The 19,710-nt window shown below is 35.2% G+C and overlaps 2 protein-coding genes across 2 annotated transcripts in view; one reads left to right on the top strand and one right to left on the bottom strand.

Annotated features, from left to right (window-relative positions):
- Positions 1 to 3,836, top strand: part of LOC107572746 (signal peptide, CUB and EGF-like domain-containing protein 3) — a 50,775-nt gene extending 46,939 nt beyond the window's left edge. The window contains exons 13-15 of the mRNA XM_016259181.1: positions 1,010 to 1,162; positions 2,724 to 2,803; positions 3,558 to 3,836. Coding sequence (XP_016114667.1) covers positions 1,010 to 1,162; positions 2,724 to 2,803; positions 3,558 to 3,710 — 386 coding nt within the window. The 3' untranslated portion in view covers positions 3,711 to 3,836. The remainder of the gene's footprint in view (positions 1 to 1,009; positions 1,163 to 2,723; positions 2,804 to 3,557) is intronic.
- Positions 3,837 to 8,454: 4,618 nt separating this feature from the next.
- Positions 8,455 to 19,710, bottom strand: part of LOC107572745 (complement receptor type 1-like) — a 13,331-nt gene continuing 2,075 nt past the window's right edge. Inside the window, exons 5-15 of the mRNA XM_016259180.1 lie at positions 19,509 to 19,694; positions 17,200 to 17,388; positions 15,462 to 15,650; positions 13,630 to 13,818; positions 13,319 to 13,504; positions 11,969 to 12,065; positions 11,440 to 11,513; positions 11,145 to 11,285; positions 10,120 to 10,308; positions 9,809 to 9,994; positions 8,455 to 8,555 (exon numbers count right to left, since the gene is read on the bottom strand). Of these exons, the coding sequence (XP_016114666.1) occupies positions 8,455 to 8,555; positions 9,809 to 9,994; positions 10,120 to 10,308; positions 11,145 to 11,285; positions 11,440 to 11,513; positions 11,969 to 12,065; positions 13,319 to 13,504; positions 13,630 to 13,818; positions 15,462 to 15,650; positions 17,200 to 17,388; positions 19,509 to 19,694 (1,727 nt within the window). The remainder of the gene's footprint in view (positions 8,556 to 9,808; positions 9,995 to 10,119; positions 10,309 to 11,144; positions 11,286 to 11,439; positions 11,514 to 11,968; positions 12,066 to 13,318; positions 13,505 to 13,629; positions 13,819 to 15,461; positions 15,651 to 17,199; positions 17,389 to 19,508; positions 19,695 to 19,710) is intronic.

Below are 19,710 nucleotides of genomic sequence, written 5' to 3'. Positions count from 1 at the left end.
TGTCGCATGATCCTTCAGATATCATTCTAATATGCTGATTTATTATCAATGTTGGAAACCGTTTTTGCTGCTTAATATTTTTTTTAAACCTGTCATTTTGAATAAATTGCTGTTCTTTTTAACTTTTTATTCATCAAAGAATCCTGAAAAAAGTATCACAGGTTCCAAAAAATATTGAGCAGCACAACTGTTTCCAACATTAATAATAAATCAGCATATTGCTAATAAATCAGAATAGGCTTGTTCGAGATGAACTACACTAGCCTGCCACCAGCTGGAGAGAGTAGCCGCTTGCAGTCGGGGCGAAATTAAAAGCAAAGGCGTCAAGTCGGACACTTTCTGCTCCATGCTCTCACGGTGTTTGCATACTCTATCACAGAGGAAGTGAAATATATGCAATATTTGTCAAATACACAGACGTTTCAGAAATGTTTTCATGAGCAACACAAGCACTTTTTATATACTGCTTAATACAGCATCAAAATAAAGCTATGTAAACACTTGCATTTTTACAACACTACAAATGTGTCCCATCAGGTAATGAAAAGTTGTACACAGACTTGTGGTCTTCATCCTCACTTGAACACTTGGGCCAAATACAGGAAATACATCATATAAGTAGTCAAGTGCAAAGACCGCAAGTGTGGGTATTTGGACAAGGCAGATCTTTGCGAAAAAGCCAAGTCATTTCTGAAGAATCATGTAACACTGAAGACTGGAGTAATGAATGCTGACAATTCTGCTTTGCATCACAGGAATAAATTAAAATATTAAACCGTTATTTTAATTTGTAATATTTCATATGATTTTGATCAAATAAATGAGCATAAGAAACATCTTAAAAAAACACTAAAAACCCAAACTTTTGGACAGCAGTCTAGGTTTGATATTAGTGTAATAAAATATTGACTTTCCAGGGTGTCTGCAGTCTCTCCATGTTAGTGGTGATAATTTGCTTCTAAAAAAATAGGTTAGCTTTGATTTGAATGCTGACATTTTCTTTTCTTAGGGTCAGCGACCTCTATCACCACTTATGAAACATGTCAGACGTATGAGAGACCGATTGCATTTACAGCCCGATCGCGCCGCCTCTGGATCAACTTCAAATCCAACGATGTAAACAGCGCTCGCGGATTCCAGATTCCATACGTCACTTACGATGGTACAGTCTCGAGATCAGCCCTAGTCTATACATATTTATTTGTGTGTGTATATGTATGTATGTATGTGTATATACAGTGCCGTGAAAAGGTTTTTGCCCCCTTGCTGTTTTTTTTTATTTTTTTGCATATTTGTCACACTTAAAAGATTCAGATCATCAAACTAATGTTTATATTGCACAAAGATAATGCAAGTAAATACAAAATGCAGTTTTTAAATGATGATTTCATTTATTAAGCAAATCAAGCTGTCCAAACCTTGCTGGCCCTACGTGAAAAATTAATTGCCCCCTCCAGTTAAATCATGAAAGAACTGTGATTAACCACATTATTTTAGAAAGCGGAGTTAATTTTCACTAGCCAAACCAAGGCCTGATTACTGCCAGACCTGCTGAATCAAGAAATCACTTCAATAGAACCTGTCTGACAACGTGAACATCATGCCATGATCTAAAGAAATGCAAGAACAGATGAGAATCAAAATAGTTGACATGTATCAGTCTGAAAAGGGTTATAAAGCCATTTCTAAGGCAAAACAGTTGACATGTATCAGTCTGGAAAGGATTATAAAGCCATTTCTAAGGCTTTGGGACTCCAGCGAACCATGGTCAGAGCGCCATAATCCACAAATTGTGAAAACTTGGAACAATGGTGAACCTTCCCAGGAGTTGCCAACCAAAATTACTCCAAAATTACAACGACGACTCATCCAAGAGGTCATAAAAGAACCCAGAACAACATCTAAAGAACTGCAGGCCTCACTCGCCTCAATTAAGCTCAGTGTTCATGATTCAACAATAAGAAAGAGACTGGGCAAAAATAGCATCAATGGGAAAGTTCCAAGGCAAAAGCCACTGCTGACCAAAAAGAACACAAAGGCTCGTCTCTCATTTGCCAAAAATTATCTTGATTATCCCCAAGACTTTTGTATATGTTCTGTGGACTGATGAGACAAAAGTTTAAGTTTTTGGAAGGTGTGTGTCCCGTTACATGTGGCGTAAAACCAACACAGCATTTCATAAAAAGAACATCATACCAACAGTCAAACATGGTGGTGGTAGTGTGATGGTCTGGGGCTGCTTTGCAGCTTCGGGACCTGGACAACTTGCCATAATTGACGGAACCATGAATTCTGCTCTCTATCAGAAAATCCTGAAGGAGAATGTCCGGCCATCAGTTTGTGACCAATTGTGACAGGGCAATTACTTTTTCACATAGGGCCAGGCAGGTTTGAACAGTTATTTTTTCCCTTAATAAATAAAATTATTATTTCAAAATTGCATTTTGTATTTACTCGGGTTATATTTGTGTAATATTAAATTTTGTTTGATGATCTGAATCATTCAAGTGTGACAAATATGCAAAAAAAATAAAAATAACAGGTAGGGGGCAAAATCTTTTTCACAGCACTGTATGTATGTATATATATATATATATATATATATACATGTGTGTGTATATAAAAAATAATGCAAAAAATTCTCAGGAGAAAGATTTGTGATGAGTTTCAATTCATTCTTGACTTTCATTGTCACTTAAGTGTTTTGATTTTCTTGTATTTAGAAGACTATGAGCAACTGGTTGAAGACATTGTAAGAGATGGAAGACTTTACGCCTCTGAAAACCATCAAGAAATACTTAAGGTCAGTTTTGCATTGACTTTTTTTTTGTTTTCCGATACAAATATCTAAACATTCTTAAGATACATTAACTTGAAGTAAAATGACTTAAAGGCACAATATGTAAGATTTTTTTTATTCAAATATCCAAAAACCACTAGAGCCGTGTTATATATTTTGCTGACTTGTGTACTTACATTATCCCGAATGTTTAAAAGAATGTTCGTGGCGAAAATTACATATTGTGCCTTTAAGATGTAAGTCTTGTGTTCTGAAAAATGTATCAAAAGCAAGTTTTTGTTGAAAACAAGAAAAATTATCTGCCAATGGGTAAGAAAAATAAGTTTTCCCCTTGAAACAAGTTTACTTTTCTGTCCCCACTTGCAGATGTATTTCTCGTTTTAAGCTCACTTAATTTAGATAGTTTTTTTTTTTGAAAATAATTACGTTTTTCGCTTTTCAATTTAAAATATCTTCAGTTAAGAATGTTTAGATATTTATACTGGAAAACAAGAAAAAAAAAATTATTTGCAGGGTAATGAAGTCTAACTTTGCAATAACAGCAATGAATGTGTTAAGATACTTTTTTATGTGTTTTCCAAGACACAAGTCTCATTTACTACATCTCTTTATCGAAAACCCGTAATTTGCTCCAAGTGTGATTTTTCCTTAAACTGTGTTTCAAGTAATAGAAAGATTGTTTAAACTTGTTTCCATGCATGATGACACCGTTTATTCCAGGTCTCATTCCATTTGACTCCTTTTTGTTTCTCGCCAGGATAAAAAACTGATTAAAACTCTGTTCGACGTGCTGGCTCACCCAAACAATTACTACAAGTACTCAACTCGGGACTCCACAGAGATGCTCCCGCGTTCCTTCATACGCCTCATTCACAGCAAAGTCTCCGCCTTCCTGCGTCCGTACAAATAGTCAAAAGCGCCATCTGCCTCCACACACCTCCTGTCACCTGGCCTCGAGTCAACGGGATCCTACACACACATTTAAAGGAAATATACACACACACACATTTTCAACAGCACACACACAATCACACTATGCAGATGTTTCACTTTACCTTTTTCTTTTCTTTTTCTTGTCAGTCATCTCTGAGGGGAAAAAAGCTTCCGTGTAGTCTACATGTAACGCAGTCGTATCCAGCCAAACTCAAGTGTTTCCTTTCTCTACGTGTCGGTCACCGTTCTGTGATGTGTCGATGTTTTTTATTTTTTTCGTTCGGTGGTTTGCACGCTCAGTCCTGAGGCGTCCCGTAGAGGAAGACGATGGTTTGGGTGGTTCCCACAAACCCCGTTAAGAGCGACGTGAGTTTAAACACGCCTGATTGTGTTGTACAGACTAAAAGTTGTAGCATGTCAAAGAGAAGAAAACCTATTTGTCGAACTGGAGCTAGCTGTGATCGTGCTTTAAAAATAGGCTTTTTTCCCCAAGTTCCAGCTCTCGTAAACTCGTAGTTCTCAAAATAAATGTACAAATCTTTTGTATAGCTGTACTTTTAGTGTGCTCTTGGTAAGATCTAATTCATATCAAGCATTTCACAATGTTAAAGCATTATATTTGAGCTCCTAGAGCATACATATAATCTCTAAAAGTCATGCTGTTGAAACAGTAATGTTTTATTAAGGTCTGCCTGTTCGGATGGTATTATTGTCAAATGCATATTCGTCTATTTCCTAATATTCAAGTTAATTTAACATGAGGCATAAGAGACATGTAGGTTATTGGAAAGGCTGGGGTGATGAAAAGGTCGGTTGGTATTGTTAAAACTGTTAACACAGTTCTGTGAAGGTTTTTGCAGGACATGCAATTGCTGCTTCTTCAGAAACGTCACTTTAAGCCTTCGGTTTTACCTAATGCGATTCAATACATTTCCTACAGAGAAGAGCAGTCGAGGGGCCAAACTCTTTCACAGGTTGGAAGTAATGTTTTCATAATGCAGACACGAATCACTGATAAACGTAAACCACAGGTTGACGCGGATGGAAAAACAGAAAAACGGCACGCTCCACATTTCAGGATGAAACGACAGTGTTTTGAGATTGTTTTGCACATTATGTAAGGACCCAAAGAGTAGCAGCGTACGGGTTACAAGTGTTGGGTTTCACCGGACCTTGGTGAGAAGTGCCTGAAGTGCAAAAAGTGTCGGGATAAACCTGTGGGTGTCGACATTTATGAGAGTTTCTTGTATTAATTACGAACCCGTTAGTATTCCTCATGAATGTGTTTATAGGTAAAGCCCCTCACATAAAGTGAGAAAAGAACGAGAAGGACAAACCATACCCAGTTTTGATATGTAAACAGAAAAGGACTGGTCAAAATGGTAGTTTACTGTTCTCTTTTTTTTTGTATATTGTAAATATGAAATAAACGTAGACTAATTGGAGCCTGAAAGATAAGTCCAAACACAAGTTGTTCTCCCGACCTTGTATTTACCGTTGTGCTATGCTCATGTCCAAGGCTGACGCAAAAGAGGGTCCATTCGAACTTTAAACATTATCGCCAGATACGTACTCTATGCAAGTATGCAAACGCTCGGCCAATGTGTTGCAAACACATGGTCCCAGTTGTATATAAACATGCACTCTTGCATTCATGCAGTCTTCGGGACTTAAGGGGGCGCGATAGTTACTTTTTGAAATAAAAAAAAAACAGAAAGCTAATTACATACATTGACTTGCTCAATGAGATTCTCTTCGCCATCTCAGTAGTTCACCTAAAAGACAAATCTCACTGTAGTTTACGCCAATGGTTCCCAACCCTGGTCCTGGAGGCACCCCAACGCTGCACATTTTGCATGTCTCCTTTCTCTGACACCAATTTCAGGTCTTGGAGTCTCTACTAATGAGCTGATGACCTGAATCAGGTGTGTTTGATTAAGGAGACATGGAAAATGTGCAGTGTTGGGGTGCCTCCAGGACCAGGGTTGGGAACCACTGGTTTACGCTAATGCAGTGCTCAGAATGCAACATAGTACTTGCGCATTTCAGAAAACGGCGATGAATTAAAACAAGCTAAAAATGTTTGCATTTACATACTTGCGTAGAATGTTTTGGGATTATTTCTGTGCTGGAAAAAGAACATTTTGTGGTTTTGACTTCGCTGGCTCCACATGAGGTCAAATGCATTTAACAGTAACCTTTGCGTTTAATCCAAACCTCTTTTAATTAAAGTTAATCCAACTACAGACACACTTGGTTGTCCCACCCAATTTTTATTTTTATGTTATGGACCGAAAATGTTAACCTTTAAGACTATATCATAGAATCCAGAACTAAAGAGGATGGAATGTGTGACATTTGCAAGAGTCATTTTATGAAGCAGTTACTGACTTTTTAGGTATTTTGTACATTTGTCAGCTATTACATGGGTCACTAATATAATTGTTTAAATGTATAAATATGATATAAAAGAAAAAGCTTGGATTAACCCAAGAAGAAGTGAAATGTCAATATTGCCCCACTCATAGAAACCAAAACTCACCGTCTACTACTAAACATGTCATGTGTTGCAGCACTGCAAGTTGGATATTTCCATGAAAAAAGGGATGGGTCATATGTGAAATAGCCACAATTGCCATGAAATGAAAAGTTTGTGGCAAAGTAGTCAATGTTTTGTTGAATGTTCTCTAAAAGAAATGCAGCGTATTAGCTACTCTTAACTCGTCTATGTCATTGGCGGTCTGTGACTGCTGCTTTATTTTGATCATTTCCCCTTTGTCTTTGCTCTACCAAACCCATTTCAAACCATGTTAAGTGTTTTGATCAATCCATGTTGCTGTTTTATTATTATTGGTCTGTTTTTCTTTCCATCTTTTCCCCATTTTTCTTTTTCAAAGTGTCTTTTTTGTTAGAGAAAAAATTACTTTGCCACAATGTTTCATGGAATGGGAAATGGTATTTGCACTTGAAATTTGTTTATGCTCATGTAAAAAATGTCTGGATTTTGTATTGTCTTTTTAAATGAAAGAAATTGGTGTTCTTAAAGTTGTCTATTTTGATTTTTTTACATGTGTACAGAAAAAAAGTCACCGAAACACAAAAGCAAAAAGTAAGATTCAAATAAAGGTAAATAATAATAATAGTAAATAATAAAAGTATCCACAATGTAGTAGAGTACTGTCACCTATAGCTAAACTTATCCCTTTATTATTTCAGAATATTTTATTGTGGCGTTCATCTTTTTATCCAGATTTATATACCTGAGAAAAATGACCAAAGTGTATGTTAATATTTGTCATACTAATATTAAATACATTTATATTGATTTATAATTGCACATTTTACAAGGCCGTTGTAAAAGTAGTGTACTCGCCTGCAGTCTCAGACATCAGCCGTGATTAGCTAAACAGAATAGCATAGCCTCAAGGATATTCATAAAAATAATTCATAAAGTAGTTATGAGAGTAAAATATTAAGGACATAAATGAATACATATTTTTTTTGCTAATATATTAAGAATAGATCACCCGAAAATAACATCACCTTTCTGTCATAAACTATGGCCGACTTTCTTCCGTGGATTGTATACAATATATATACAGTATATAATATCAAATCAACAACTCAATTACATAAGATTAAGCATTAAAACAGTTCTTTCATACCTCAAAATAAGTTTAATCTCTGCTGTTCCCGCTATGCATACATACTCAGAACTGAACTGTGTCGACGTGTTCCCCCACCCCGTGTAGTTTGTGTTTTTCCATTTCTAACCCTAAACACGGGATTGAAATACCGAAACATTCAAACGCTAACCACTTTCCATTTTTATTTTAAGAGTTTAAGGTAAAGCACACTTTATCACAGAAGTAGCCATACAGTATATATGGATTGTTTCTCTTTTTCTTTTGGTAACATTAGGTTAGTTGCTTACTGCCAATTTTGTGCAAATTAAATAACCAAGCTTTTCTGGTCTCATTCTCCTTGTTTTTTTTTTACACTGAATGTTCTTTGTATTTTTCATATATATGTATATATAAAAAAAAAAAACGAAAACAAGCTATAAAAATAGTATCCATAATGCTGTAGAGTAACAGAAAATATAATAATGTGTTTTTTTTAACATTAAAGCATGTCAACATATTCTGTTACACCAAATACACAAAATAATGATCTTTAAAAAAGCATCATATGACCCCTTTAATTTTGCAACAATAATTAGTCTGAGTACATACTAAATAGCGTTCTGCTCATTTTAATGAAATACAGTGAACAGAAATGAGCTTAATTATGACTTTGTGACAGCCAGCTGTATTGTTTCTTTCAGTTGAATATTTGTTTGTTTCATCGCTCCATGTGCAGATTTCTACACACATTCTGGAAGAAATAATGATCTTTAAAAAAGCATCATATGACCCCTTTAATTGTAAAAAAAAAAATCAGAGTGCTACTTTTGCAACAATAATTAGTCTGAGTACATACTAAATAGCGTTCTGCTCATTTTAATGAAATACAGTGAACAGAAATGAGCTTAATTATGACTTTGCGACAGCCAGCTGTATTGTTTCTTTCAGTTGAATACGGCACCCATTCACTGCAGAGGGTTCATTGGAGAGCAAGTGATGCAATGCTAGATTTCTCCAAATCTGGTGAAGAAACAAACTCCTCTACATCTAAAAACAGAAGTGAGAATGCACTTGTATTATAAGCACTGCTGTATCTCACCCTTCTTGACAGACGGCTGTAGCCGAATCTCCAAATGACACGCCTGTGTACTCGAACTGGCCATTGAAAATCTCTCCAGCAGATCCACATTTCTTCCCTTTTGATATAAACAAATTGTTAGATTCTTCCAACACATCAGAAAAGCCATGACCTGCATAAATCCAACAAGTGTTATTTTATCAGATTACTGAATAAAAAATAAAAAGACTGCTTCACATCATCATCTTGTGATGTTAATAACCTTGAAAAGCAGACATTCTCTCTTATCTAACTCTAGAAGACAAATATCCCTTAAAACCACAAAATCATAAGATTAAACAATAGCACACTTCAAAAATGATTTTCTTCCTCAGTACTTGTCTTGTTTTCCAGTACAGATATCTACAGTAAACATTCTTAAATCAAGATACATTTACTTGAGAAGCAAAATTTATATTACTTTAGATTAAGTCTTTTTTCTGAAAAATTCATCAAAACACTTGAAAAAAAATTAATTCAATTAAATATATTTTTCTGACCACATTTGCAGATATACATTTTTCTTGTTCTAAGCAAAAAGTCACTTAATTTTGATCTCTTTTTTTTAGATAACAGGACTTAATATCTTAAGTTATTTTGCTTCTCAAGTAAATATATCTTGATTCCAGAATTCTTTGTACTGAAAAACAAGATAAAAATACTGAGAAAGAAATTGTTTTTTGCAGTGCAAGCATTGCAAGAGCAAGACAAATAACAGATACAACTAGGTAATATAATAAAAATGAATAAATTATGAAATTATATGTGACTCTAGACCACAAAAATTTAGTAGCAATAGCCAACAGTGCATTGTATAGATCAAAATTATCGATTTTTCTTTTATGCCAAAAATCATTAGGATATTAAGTAAAGATCATGTTCCATGAAGATATTTTGTACATTTCCAACCATAAATATATCAAAACGTAATTTTTGATTAGTAACATGCATCGCTAAGAACTTCATTTAGACAACATTAAAGGTGATTTTCTCAATATTTAGATTTTTTGCACCCTCAGATTCCAGATTTTCAAATAGTTGTATCTCAGCCAAATATTGTCCTATACATCAAAGAAAAGCTTATTTATTCAGCTTTCAGATGATGTATAAATCTCAATTTCGAAAAATGTACCCTTATGACTGGTTTTGTGGTCCAGGGTCACATATGTGATAAATTAATATATTATTCAATGCATTACATAATGAAATGATTACTAAAGAAAACTAAAGAAAACACCACAAATGTCTGGTTGCTCTCTCTGCAACTAATAATCCTTAGATTCTTCAGTATAGAAAGTGGGAGCAAATGAAGTTAAAAGTCTTCTGGCGTACTTTCACATCGGAGCTGCAGGTTTGTCCACTGGCCGTTCTGGCAGTGTATATTGATACTTCCTCTGACCCGCCCGTATCCTATACTGCATTTGTAGCGAATGCGAGCACCGGACGGATACTCTTTCAGCGTGGAGGACTCGTCTCTGGGGAAAGCATGAGGGTATGATGGAGCTGGACCACATTTATCTGTGAGAGAACCAAGCTGTATTCAATATGCCAAAGTACCATATTTATTTCTGAGACTATATATACATACACACACACACACACTCTCTCACACATACACACACACACACAGACTTTTAATGTACCTGTAATCCTTTTCGGGCGACACTCAGGCAAGGCCTGCCATTGGCCGTCTGGTCCACACATGACCTGTGCTGGGCCAATCAGATCAAAGCCCTCACTACAGGTGATGTCTACAGAGTCTTTGGGTTTGTACACCCTAGATCCAGGTCTTATCCTCCCGTTTGCCACAGCTGGTGCTGAACATGTCATCACTGATAATGAACAGGAGTAAAAAATATTCTTATTGCTTTTATTTGTAGTTTATTTGTCTTTATGTGACATTCAAGGTTTGAAAGTTCCAATTTGGTGGGTTCATGAATTTGTTTAGGAACATGTTCTTCTTCATCAGGATGAAATTTTGAAGGTGTTAATTAGGGATGCACAATATTATCGGCCGATAATGGCTTTAAATGTACATATCAGCATCGGCCCGATATGAAAAATTATGCCGATATGTATTGCCGATAATTGGAATACGTTAACTCGTATGTGCTCAGGGTGTGCTAGCGATTAGATCACATCAGCAGTGTGGCTCATTCTTGAAGCAAGATTAGATTCACTGTTTTGGATCGCTGCATTTAAACTGAAATTGCACCTAAGTTCCGTTCCGTGTGTGATAAAGTAAACAGTAATAGCACGTGCAGCGGCAGCCTCCCCCGGGTCCTAATGCCTGCTCAGTAAGGAGTTTTAATTCCGTAGGGGGTACTGTTGGCCTACTTCTAATAAAATGAAAGTAAAATACACAAATAACATTTAGACTGTGTTTCTGTTTGTGTAAAATCATGAGTATGTTTTGATTTAAAGGTCAGAAGCTATAGCTTACATAATTTTTTTTTTTAAATCACAAACATGAAACTTGTAAATTTAATGATTTTATATATGCTGATTTATTCATTAATGTGTAATATGGTATATTTTTTAAACAAATTATGAGCTCTAAAAGATTATCAGAATTTTTACAAATCTTTGCTTTAGACCATCTACAAATGTTAAATCTTAAAATAAAATGTTAAGGTTACTACTGCATCTTTTTGAAGAAAAAAAATGCATTGATTGAAAATATCTCTCTCACCGATCAGAGCTCCAGTACGGCAGTGATAGGACAACACGTGACCAAACGGAACATGGTCATATATGGGGTCAAACATCTCAGCGCCCTTGACCTCTGGAGGTGGAGGACAGTGCACAGCTGCAAAACACACATATATCATCCATCTATGAGACAGATGTAGTGTCTGTGTACAGTAGCAAGCTAAATCCATAGGCATTTGGTTTGCAATATTGGAAATTAAGCTATACAACATTAACAAAAACATGAACAAAATCTCAGAAAACAGTCCTACGTTCACACACAGGGCTCCTTCTGTCCCAGCCTCCATCCCTGCAGATCTGCACTTTTGGGCCGATCAGCTCATACCTAATGTAGCCATAAAAAAAAAAAAAGTGGATGTCTAATAACATGACACCAGCATCTTGGCTTTTGGCATTTTTAAAAACAGGGGTTTCACAGTGATGCCACAGAAGAACCATTTTGGTTCCCCAAACCAAACAACTCCAGTCCATCAATTAATATCTTGTGAAGTGAAAAGCTATATGTTTGTAAGAAACAAATCCATCATTAAGACACAGCTTTTGGCTTCTCAAGATGTTAACTGATGGACTGGAGTGGAGTGGAGTACTTGTGGATTATTGTGATGTTTTTATCAGCTGTTTGGACTCTCATTCTGACGGCACCCATTCACTGCAGAGGGTTCATTGGAGAGCAAGTGATGCAATGCTAGATTTCTCCAAATCTGGTGAAGAAACAAACTCCTCTACATCTAAAAACAGAAGTGAGAATGCACTTGTATTATAAGCACTGCTGTATCTCACCCTTCTTGACAGACGGCTGTAGCCGAATCTCCAAATGACACGCCTGTGTACTCGAACTGGCCATTGAAAATCTCTCCAGCAGATCCACATTTCTTCCCTTTTGATATAAACAAATTGTTAGATTCTTCCAACACATCAGAAAAGCCATGACCTGCATAAATCCAACAAGTGTTATTTTATCAGATTACTGAATAAAAAATAAAAAGACTGCTTCACATCATCATCTTGTGATGTTAATAACCTTGAAAAGCAGACATTCTCTCTTATCTAACTCTAGAAGACAAATATCCCTTAAAACCACAAAATCATAAGATTAAACAATAGCACACTTCAAAAATGATTTTCTTCCTCAGTACTTGTCTTGTTTTCCAGTACAGATATCTACAGTAAACATTCTTAAATCAAGATACATTTACTTGAGAAGCAAAATTTATATTACTTTAGATTAAGTATTTTTTCTGAAAAATTCATCAAAACACTTGAAAAAAAATTTATTCAATTAAATATATTTTTCTGACCACATTTGCAGATATACATTTTTCTTGTTCTAAGCAAAAAGTCACTTAATTTTGATCTCTTTTTTTTAGATAACAGGACTTAATATCTTAAGTTATTTTGCTTCTCAAGTAAATATATCTTGATTCCAGAATTCTTTGTACTGAAAAACAAGATAAAAATACTGAGAAAGAAATTGTTTTTTGCAGTGCAAGCATTGCAAGAGCAAGACAAATAACAGATACAACTAGGTAATATAATAAAAATGAATAAATTATGAAATTATATGTGACTCTAGACCACAAAAATTTAGTAGCAATAGCCAACAGTGCATTGTATAGATCAAAATTATCGATTTTTCTTTTATGCCAAAAATCATTAGGATATTAAGTAAAGATCATGTTCCATGAAGATATTTTGTACATTTCCAACCATAAATATATCAAAACGTAATTTTTGATTAGTAACATGCATCGCTAAGAACTTCATTTAGACAACATTAAAGGTGATTTTCTCAATATTTAGATTTTTTGCACCCTCAGATTCCAGATTTTCAAATAGTTGTATCTCTGCCAAATATTGTCCTATACATCAAAGAAAAGCTTATTTATTCAGCTTTCAGATGATGTATAAATCTCAATTTCGAAAAATGTACCCTTATGACTGGTTTTGTGGTCCAGGGTCACATATGTGATAAATTAATATATTATTCAATGCATTACATAATGAAATGATTACTAAAGAAAACTAAAGAAAACACCACAAATGTCTGGTTGCTCTCTCTGCAACTAATAATCCTTAGATTCTTCAGTATAGAAAGTGGGAGCAAATGAAGTTAAAAGTCTTCTGGCGTACTTTCACATCGGAGCTGCAGGTTTGTCCACTGGCCGTTCTGGCAGTGTATATTGATACTTCCTCTGACCCGCCCGTATCCTATACTGCATTTGTAGCGAATGCGAGCACCGGACGGATACTCTTTCAGCGTGGAGGACTCGTCTCTGGGGAAAGCATGAGGGTATGATGGAGCTGGACCACATTTATCTGTGAGAGAACCAAGCTGTATTCAATATGCCAAAGTACCATATTTATTTCTGAGACTATATATACATACACACACACACACACTCTCTCACACATACACACACACACACAGACTTTTAATGTACCTGTAATCCTTTTCAGGCGACACTCAGGCAAGGCCTGCCATTGGCCGTCTGGTCCACACATGACCTGTGCTGGGCCAATCAGATCAAAGCCCTCACTACAGGTGATGTCTACAGAGTCTTTGGGTTTGTACACCCTAGATCCAGGTCTTATCCTCCCGTTTGCCACAGCTGGTGCTGAACATGTCATCACTGATAATGAACAGGAGTAAAAAATATTCTTATTGCTTTTATTTGTAGTTTATTTGTCTTTATGTGACATTCAAGGTTTGAAAGTTCCAATTTGGTGGGTTCATGAATTTGTTTAGGAACATGTTCTTCTTCATCAGGATGAAATTTTGAAGGTGTTAATTAGGGATGCACGATATTATCGGCCGATAATGGCTTTAAATGTACATATCGGCATCGGCCCGATATGAAAAATTATGCCGATATGTATTGCCGATAATTGGAATACGTTAACTCGTATGTGCTCAGGGTGTGCTAGCGATTAGATCACATCAGCAGTGTGGCTCATTCTTGAAGCAAGATTAGATTCACTGTTTTGGATCGCTGCATTTAAACTGAAATTGCACCTAAGTTCCGTTCCGTGTGTGATAAAGTAAACAGTAATAGCACGTGCAGCGGCAGCCTCCCCCGGGTCCTAATGCCTGCTCAGTAAGGAGTTTTAATTCCGTAGGGGGTACTGTTGGCCTACTTCTAATAAAATGAAAGTAAAATACACAAATAACATTTAGACTGTGTTTCTGTTTGTGTAAAATCATGAGTATGTTTTGATTTAAAGGTCAGAAGCTATAGCTTACATAATTTTTTTTTTTAAATCACAAACATGAAACTTGTAAATTTTATGATTTTATATATGCTGATTTATTCATTAATGTGTAATATGGTATCTTTTTTAAACAAATTATGAGCTCTAAAAGATTATCAGAATTTTTACAACTCTTTGCTTTAGACCATCTACAAATGTTAAATCTTAAAATAAAATGTTAAGGTTACTACTGCATCTTTTTGAAGAAAAAAAATGCATTGATTGATATATAGTTTATTTATAGTTATTTTCAAAGCTTTCATGTATTGTCATTATAAAAGAACTTCATTATTGCTTATTTAATTCTAACAAATAAGTTTGTTAAAAACTAACCAAAATTAAAAAAAATAATAATTTGCTTATTATTTCTACACAGGAGAGGCATGGTGGGTTTTCCAAACAAAGGGAAATATATTGGTATCGGCCAAAATGAGTTGAAATTTTTTTTTAAATCACAAACATGAAACTTGTAAATTTTATGATTTTATATATGCTGATTTATTCATTAATGTGTAATATGGTATCTTTTTTAAACAAATTATGAGCTCTAAAAGATTATCAGAATTTTTACAACTCTTTGCTTTAGACCATCTACAAATGTTAAATCTTAAAATAAAATGTTAAGGTTACTACTGCATCTTTTTGAAGAAAAAAAATGCATTGATTGATATATAGTTTATTTATAGTTATTTTCAAAGCGTTCATGTATTGTCATTATAAAAGAACTTCATTATTGCTTATTTAATTCTACCAAATAAGTTTGTTAAAAACTAACCAAAATGTAAAAAAAAAAATAATTTGCTTATTATTTCTACACAGGAGAGGCATGGTGTTGTTTCCAAACAAAGGGAAATATATTGGTATCGGCCAAAATGAGTTGAAAATATCGGCATATCGGATATCGAGAGAACCAAGCTGTATTCAATATGCCAAAGTACCATATTTATTTCTGAGACTATATATACATACACACACACACACACTCTCTCACACATACACACACACACACAGACTTTTAATGTACCTGTAATCCTTTTCAGGCGACACTCAGGCAAGGCCTGCCATTGGCCGTCTGGTCCACACATGACCTGTGCTGGGCCAATCAGATCAAAGCCCTCACTACAGGTGATGTCTACAGAGTCTTTGGGTTTGTACACCCTAGATCCAGGTCTTATCCTCCCGTTTGCCACAGCTGGTGCTGAACATGTCATCACTGATAATGAACAGGAGTAAAAAATATTCTTATTGCTTTTATTTGTAGTTTATTTGTCTTTATGTGACATTCAAGGTTTGAAAGTTCCAATTTGGTGGGTTCATGAATTTGTTTAGGAACATGTTCTTCTTCATCAGGATGAAATTTTGAAGGTGTTAATTAGGGATGCACAATATTATCGGCCGATAATGGCTTTAAATGTACATATCGGCATCGGCCCGATATGAAAAATTATGCCGATATGTATTGCCGATAATTGGAATACGTTAACTCGTATGTGCTCAGGGTGTGCTAGCGATTAGATCACATCAGCAGTGTGGCTCATTCTTGAAGCAAGATTAGATTCACTGTTTTGGATCGCTGCATTTAAACTGAAATTGCACCTAAGTTCCGTTCCGTGTGTGATAAAGTAAACAGTAATAGCACGTGCAGCGGCAGCCTCCCCCGGGTCCTAATGCCTGCTCAGTAAGGAGTTTTAATTCCGTAGGGGGTACTGTTGGCCTACTTCTAATAAAATGAAAGTAAAATACACAAATAACATTTAGACTGTGTTTCTGTTTGTGTAAAATCATGAGTATGTTTTGATTTAAAGGTCAGAAGCTATAGCTTACATAATTTTTTTTTTTAAATCACAAACATGAAACTTGTAAATTTTATGATTTTATATATGCTGATTTATTCATTAATGTGTAATATGGTATCTTTTTTAAACAAATTATGAGCTCTAAAAGATTATCAGAATTTTTACAACTCTTTGCTTTAGACCATCTACAAATGTTAAATCTTAAAATAAAATGTTAAGGTTACTACTGCATCTTTTTGAAGAAAAAAAATGCATTGATTGATATATAGTTTATTTATAGTTATTTTCAAAGCTTTCATGTATTGTCATTATAAAAGAACTTCATTATTGCTTATTTAATTCTAACAAATAAGTTTGTTAAAAACTAACCAAAATGTAAAAAAAAAAATAATTTGCTTATTATTTCTACACAGGAGAGGCATGGTGTTGTTTCCAAACAAAGGGAAATATATTGGTATCGGCCAAAATGAGTTGAAAATATCGGCATATCGGATATCGGCAAGAATCCAATAGCGTGCATCCATAGTTTTAAGATAACAGAACTTGATGTGTGTGCTATGAACACAAAGAACACACAGGCGACATATACAAGAACTTTCTTCTCAGTCCAAAAAGAGCATTTAATGACAGTAAATTGCTAAATCTTTTTAGCATTGTTGCTCATTTCACATTTACGAACGGGTTACTTCTTAAAAAAGGAGCAGCAGCAGCAGCAAAAAAAAAGGATAAAATAAAGGTCATAGAGAGGATAGAAAAAGAGCATTTAATGACAGTAAATTGCTAAATCTTTTTAGCATTGTTGCTCATTTCACATTTACGAACGGGTTGCTTCTTAAAAAAGGAGCAGCAGCAGCAGCAAAAAAAAAGGATAAAATAAAGGTCATAGAGAGGATAGAAAATTGTCTAAAAAAGCTACAAACAAAAAAACAAAATATATATACACAAACACACAGACTTTTAATGTACCTGTAATCCTTTTCAGGCGACACTCAGGCAAGGCCTGCCATTGGCCGTCTGGTCCACACATGACCTGTGCTGGGCCAATCAGATCAAAGCCCTCACTACAGGTGATGTCTACAGAGTCTTTGGGTTTGTACACCCTAGATCCAGGTCTTATCCTCCCGTTTGCCACAGCTGGTGCTGAACAGGTCATCACTGATAATGAACAGGAGTAAAAAATATTCTTATTGCTTTTATTTGTAGTGAAAAACACAATTAGCATTCATATGCATGCATGCAGGCATTCTTATCTTAAGCATGTGTCTTTATGTGACATTTAAGGTTTTAAAGTTCCAATTTGGAGGGTTCATGAATTTATCTAGGAACATGTTCTTCATCGGGATGAAATTTTGAAGGTGTTAATATTATCAGGTTAAAATGGCTCCATATTCACAATATTGAAGATGATCAGCTTTTGTGTGATACAATGGTTCAGAAAACTCCAGATCAGATGAATCCTTCATTGCAGGTGACAGATATGGACTCTCTCAGCATGTAATTAGAATTCTGCTCTATCACTGTTCAGTTTTTTCCCAAATTAGGAGGGCGACAAGTCTTGAGAATAGCAACTCTTGAGAGCAAAAACTGACCTTTTGAGGTCATCAGCAAAGGCGGGGGAAAAAAGCAGAAAGACTGAATTGAAGTGAATTTTTACATAATACATCTAAAGAGATATGTTTTAAGATAACAGAACTTAATGTGTGTGCTATGAACACATACATATACATACGAATGGGTTGTTTCTTTAAAAGCAGCAGCAGCAAAAAAAAAAGGGATCAAATAAAGGTCATAGAGAGGGTAGAACATTTTCATTCAAACTATAAGGATCTCAGGGGGGAATATAAATAATAAAAATATACAATATGACTCCTTCAAAAACAGGTGCTCCTTTTTCACCCATTTTATCATCAGTTAAAAAAAAATCATTAAATTGCATCTGTCCAATGGAATGGACGATGATATAAATCCGACGTTGGGTTTTGATGTCAACCCAATTTTAATTTCAAACCAAAAGTCAACGTCTGTACAATGGTGGAAGTTTAAGTAAATACAACGTTGAGTTTTGACGTCAACCGCATTTTTTTTGTTGGAGGTTGACATCAAGTAAAGGTTGGGCTTTGATGTGAAGCCAATTTTCATTTGCAACCAAAAATCAATGTCTGTCCAATGGTGGAAGTTTTAAAATTAACCATTTTTTTATTTCTAACCAGAACTCAATATCTGTTCAATGGTGGAAGCTGATATAAATCCAACGCTGGGTTTTGACATCAACCCAATTTTCATTTTGAATCAAAAGTCAACGTCTGTCCAGTGGTGGAAGTTTAAGTAAATCCAACGTTTTTGACGACAACTGTATTTTTTTCTAACCAAAATGCGACGTCTCTCCAATGTTGACATTTGACATTGAGCAAACGTTGAGTTTTGAGCTCAACCTAATTTTTGAAGTTGATATAAATCCATCATTGGGTTTTGACATCAACCCGATTTTCATTTCGAATCAAAACTCAACGCCTGTCCAGTGTTAGAACTTTCAGTGAATTCAACATTGGGTTTTGGCATTAACCCAGTTTTCATTTCAAAACAAAATTCAACATCTATCCAAGTAAAGGTTGGGCTTTGATGTGAAGCCAATTTTCATTTGCAACCAAAAATCAATGTCTGTCCAATGGGGGAAGTTTTAAAATTAACCATTTTTTTATTTCTAACCAGAACTCAATATCTGTTCAATGGTGGAAGCTGATATAAATCCAACGCTGGGTTTTGACATCAACCCAATTTTCATTTTGAATCAAAAGTCAATGTCTGTCCAGTGGTGGAAGTTTAAGTAAATCCAACGTTTTTGACGACAACTGTATTTGCGACGTCTCTCCAATGTTGACATTTGACATTGAGCAAATGTTGAGTTTTGAGCTCAACCTAATTTTTGAAGTTGATATAAATCCATCATTGGGTTTTGACATCAACCCGATTTTCATTTCGAATCAAAACTCAACGCCTGTCCAGTGTTAGAACTTTCAGTGAATTCAACATTGGGTTTTGGCATTAACCCAGTTTTCATTTCAAAACAAAATTCAACATCTATCCCATGCTAAAATCCAACACATTTATTAAATTAGCAGTTAGAAGTAGAGTTAGAAGTTTAGTTCAAGAAACTGCTTTCAGAGAGCAGCATTAATTCTTTGTACCTCTTGAAATGCATCATTGGAGGAAGAGGTGGAGTTGAAATCAGGTTCAGACTAAGCATTCAAACCAAGTGTGAAAACAGCATAAAATACCTTTCGAGCACACAGGCAAGCCTTGCCATTGGCCGTCTCTTCCACATGTGACCTGTGGCAAGCCAATCAGATCAAATCCCTCACTGCAGACGATGTTTACAATGTCTTGGGGTGCGTACTGTGTCCTTTCTCCAGGTTTTATCTGTCTGTTTGCCACAGCAGGTGCTGAACAGATGATCTTTGACACTAAACCAGAAGAGGG

The sequence above is a fragment of the Sinocyclocheilus grahami genome, unplaced genomic scaffold (assembly GCF_001515645.1).
Source record: "Sinocyclocheilus grahami isolate Dianchi unplaced genomic scaffold, SAMN03320097.WGS_v1.1 scaffold1807.1, whole genome shotgun sequence".
In the NCBI taxonomy this organism is placed as follows: domain Eukaryota; kingdom Metazoa; phylum Chordata; class Actinopteri; order Cypriniformes; family Cyprinidae; genus Sinocyclocheilus; species Sinocyclocheilus grahami.
The sequence above is the reverse complement of the archived record's forward strand: the minus strand, read 5'-3'. Positions and strand labels throughout refer to the sequence as shown.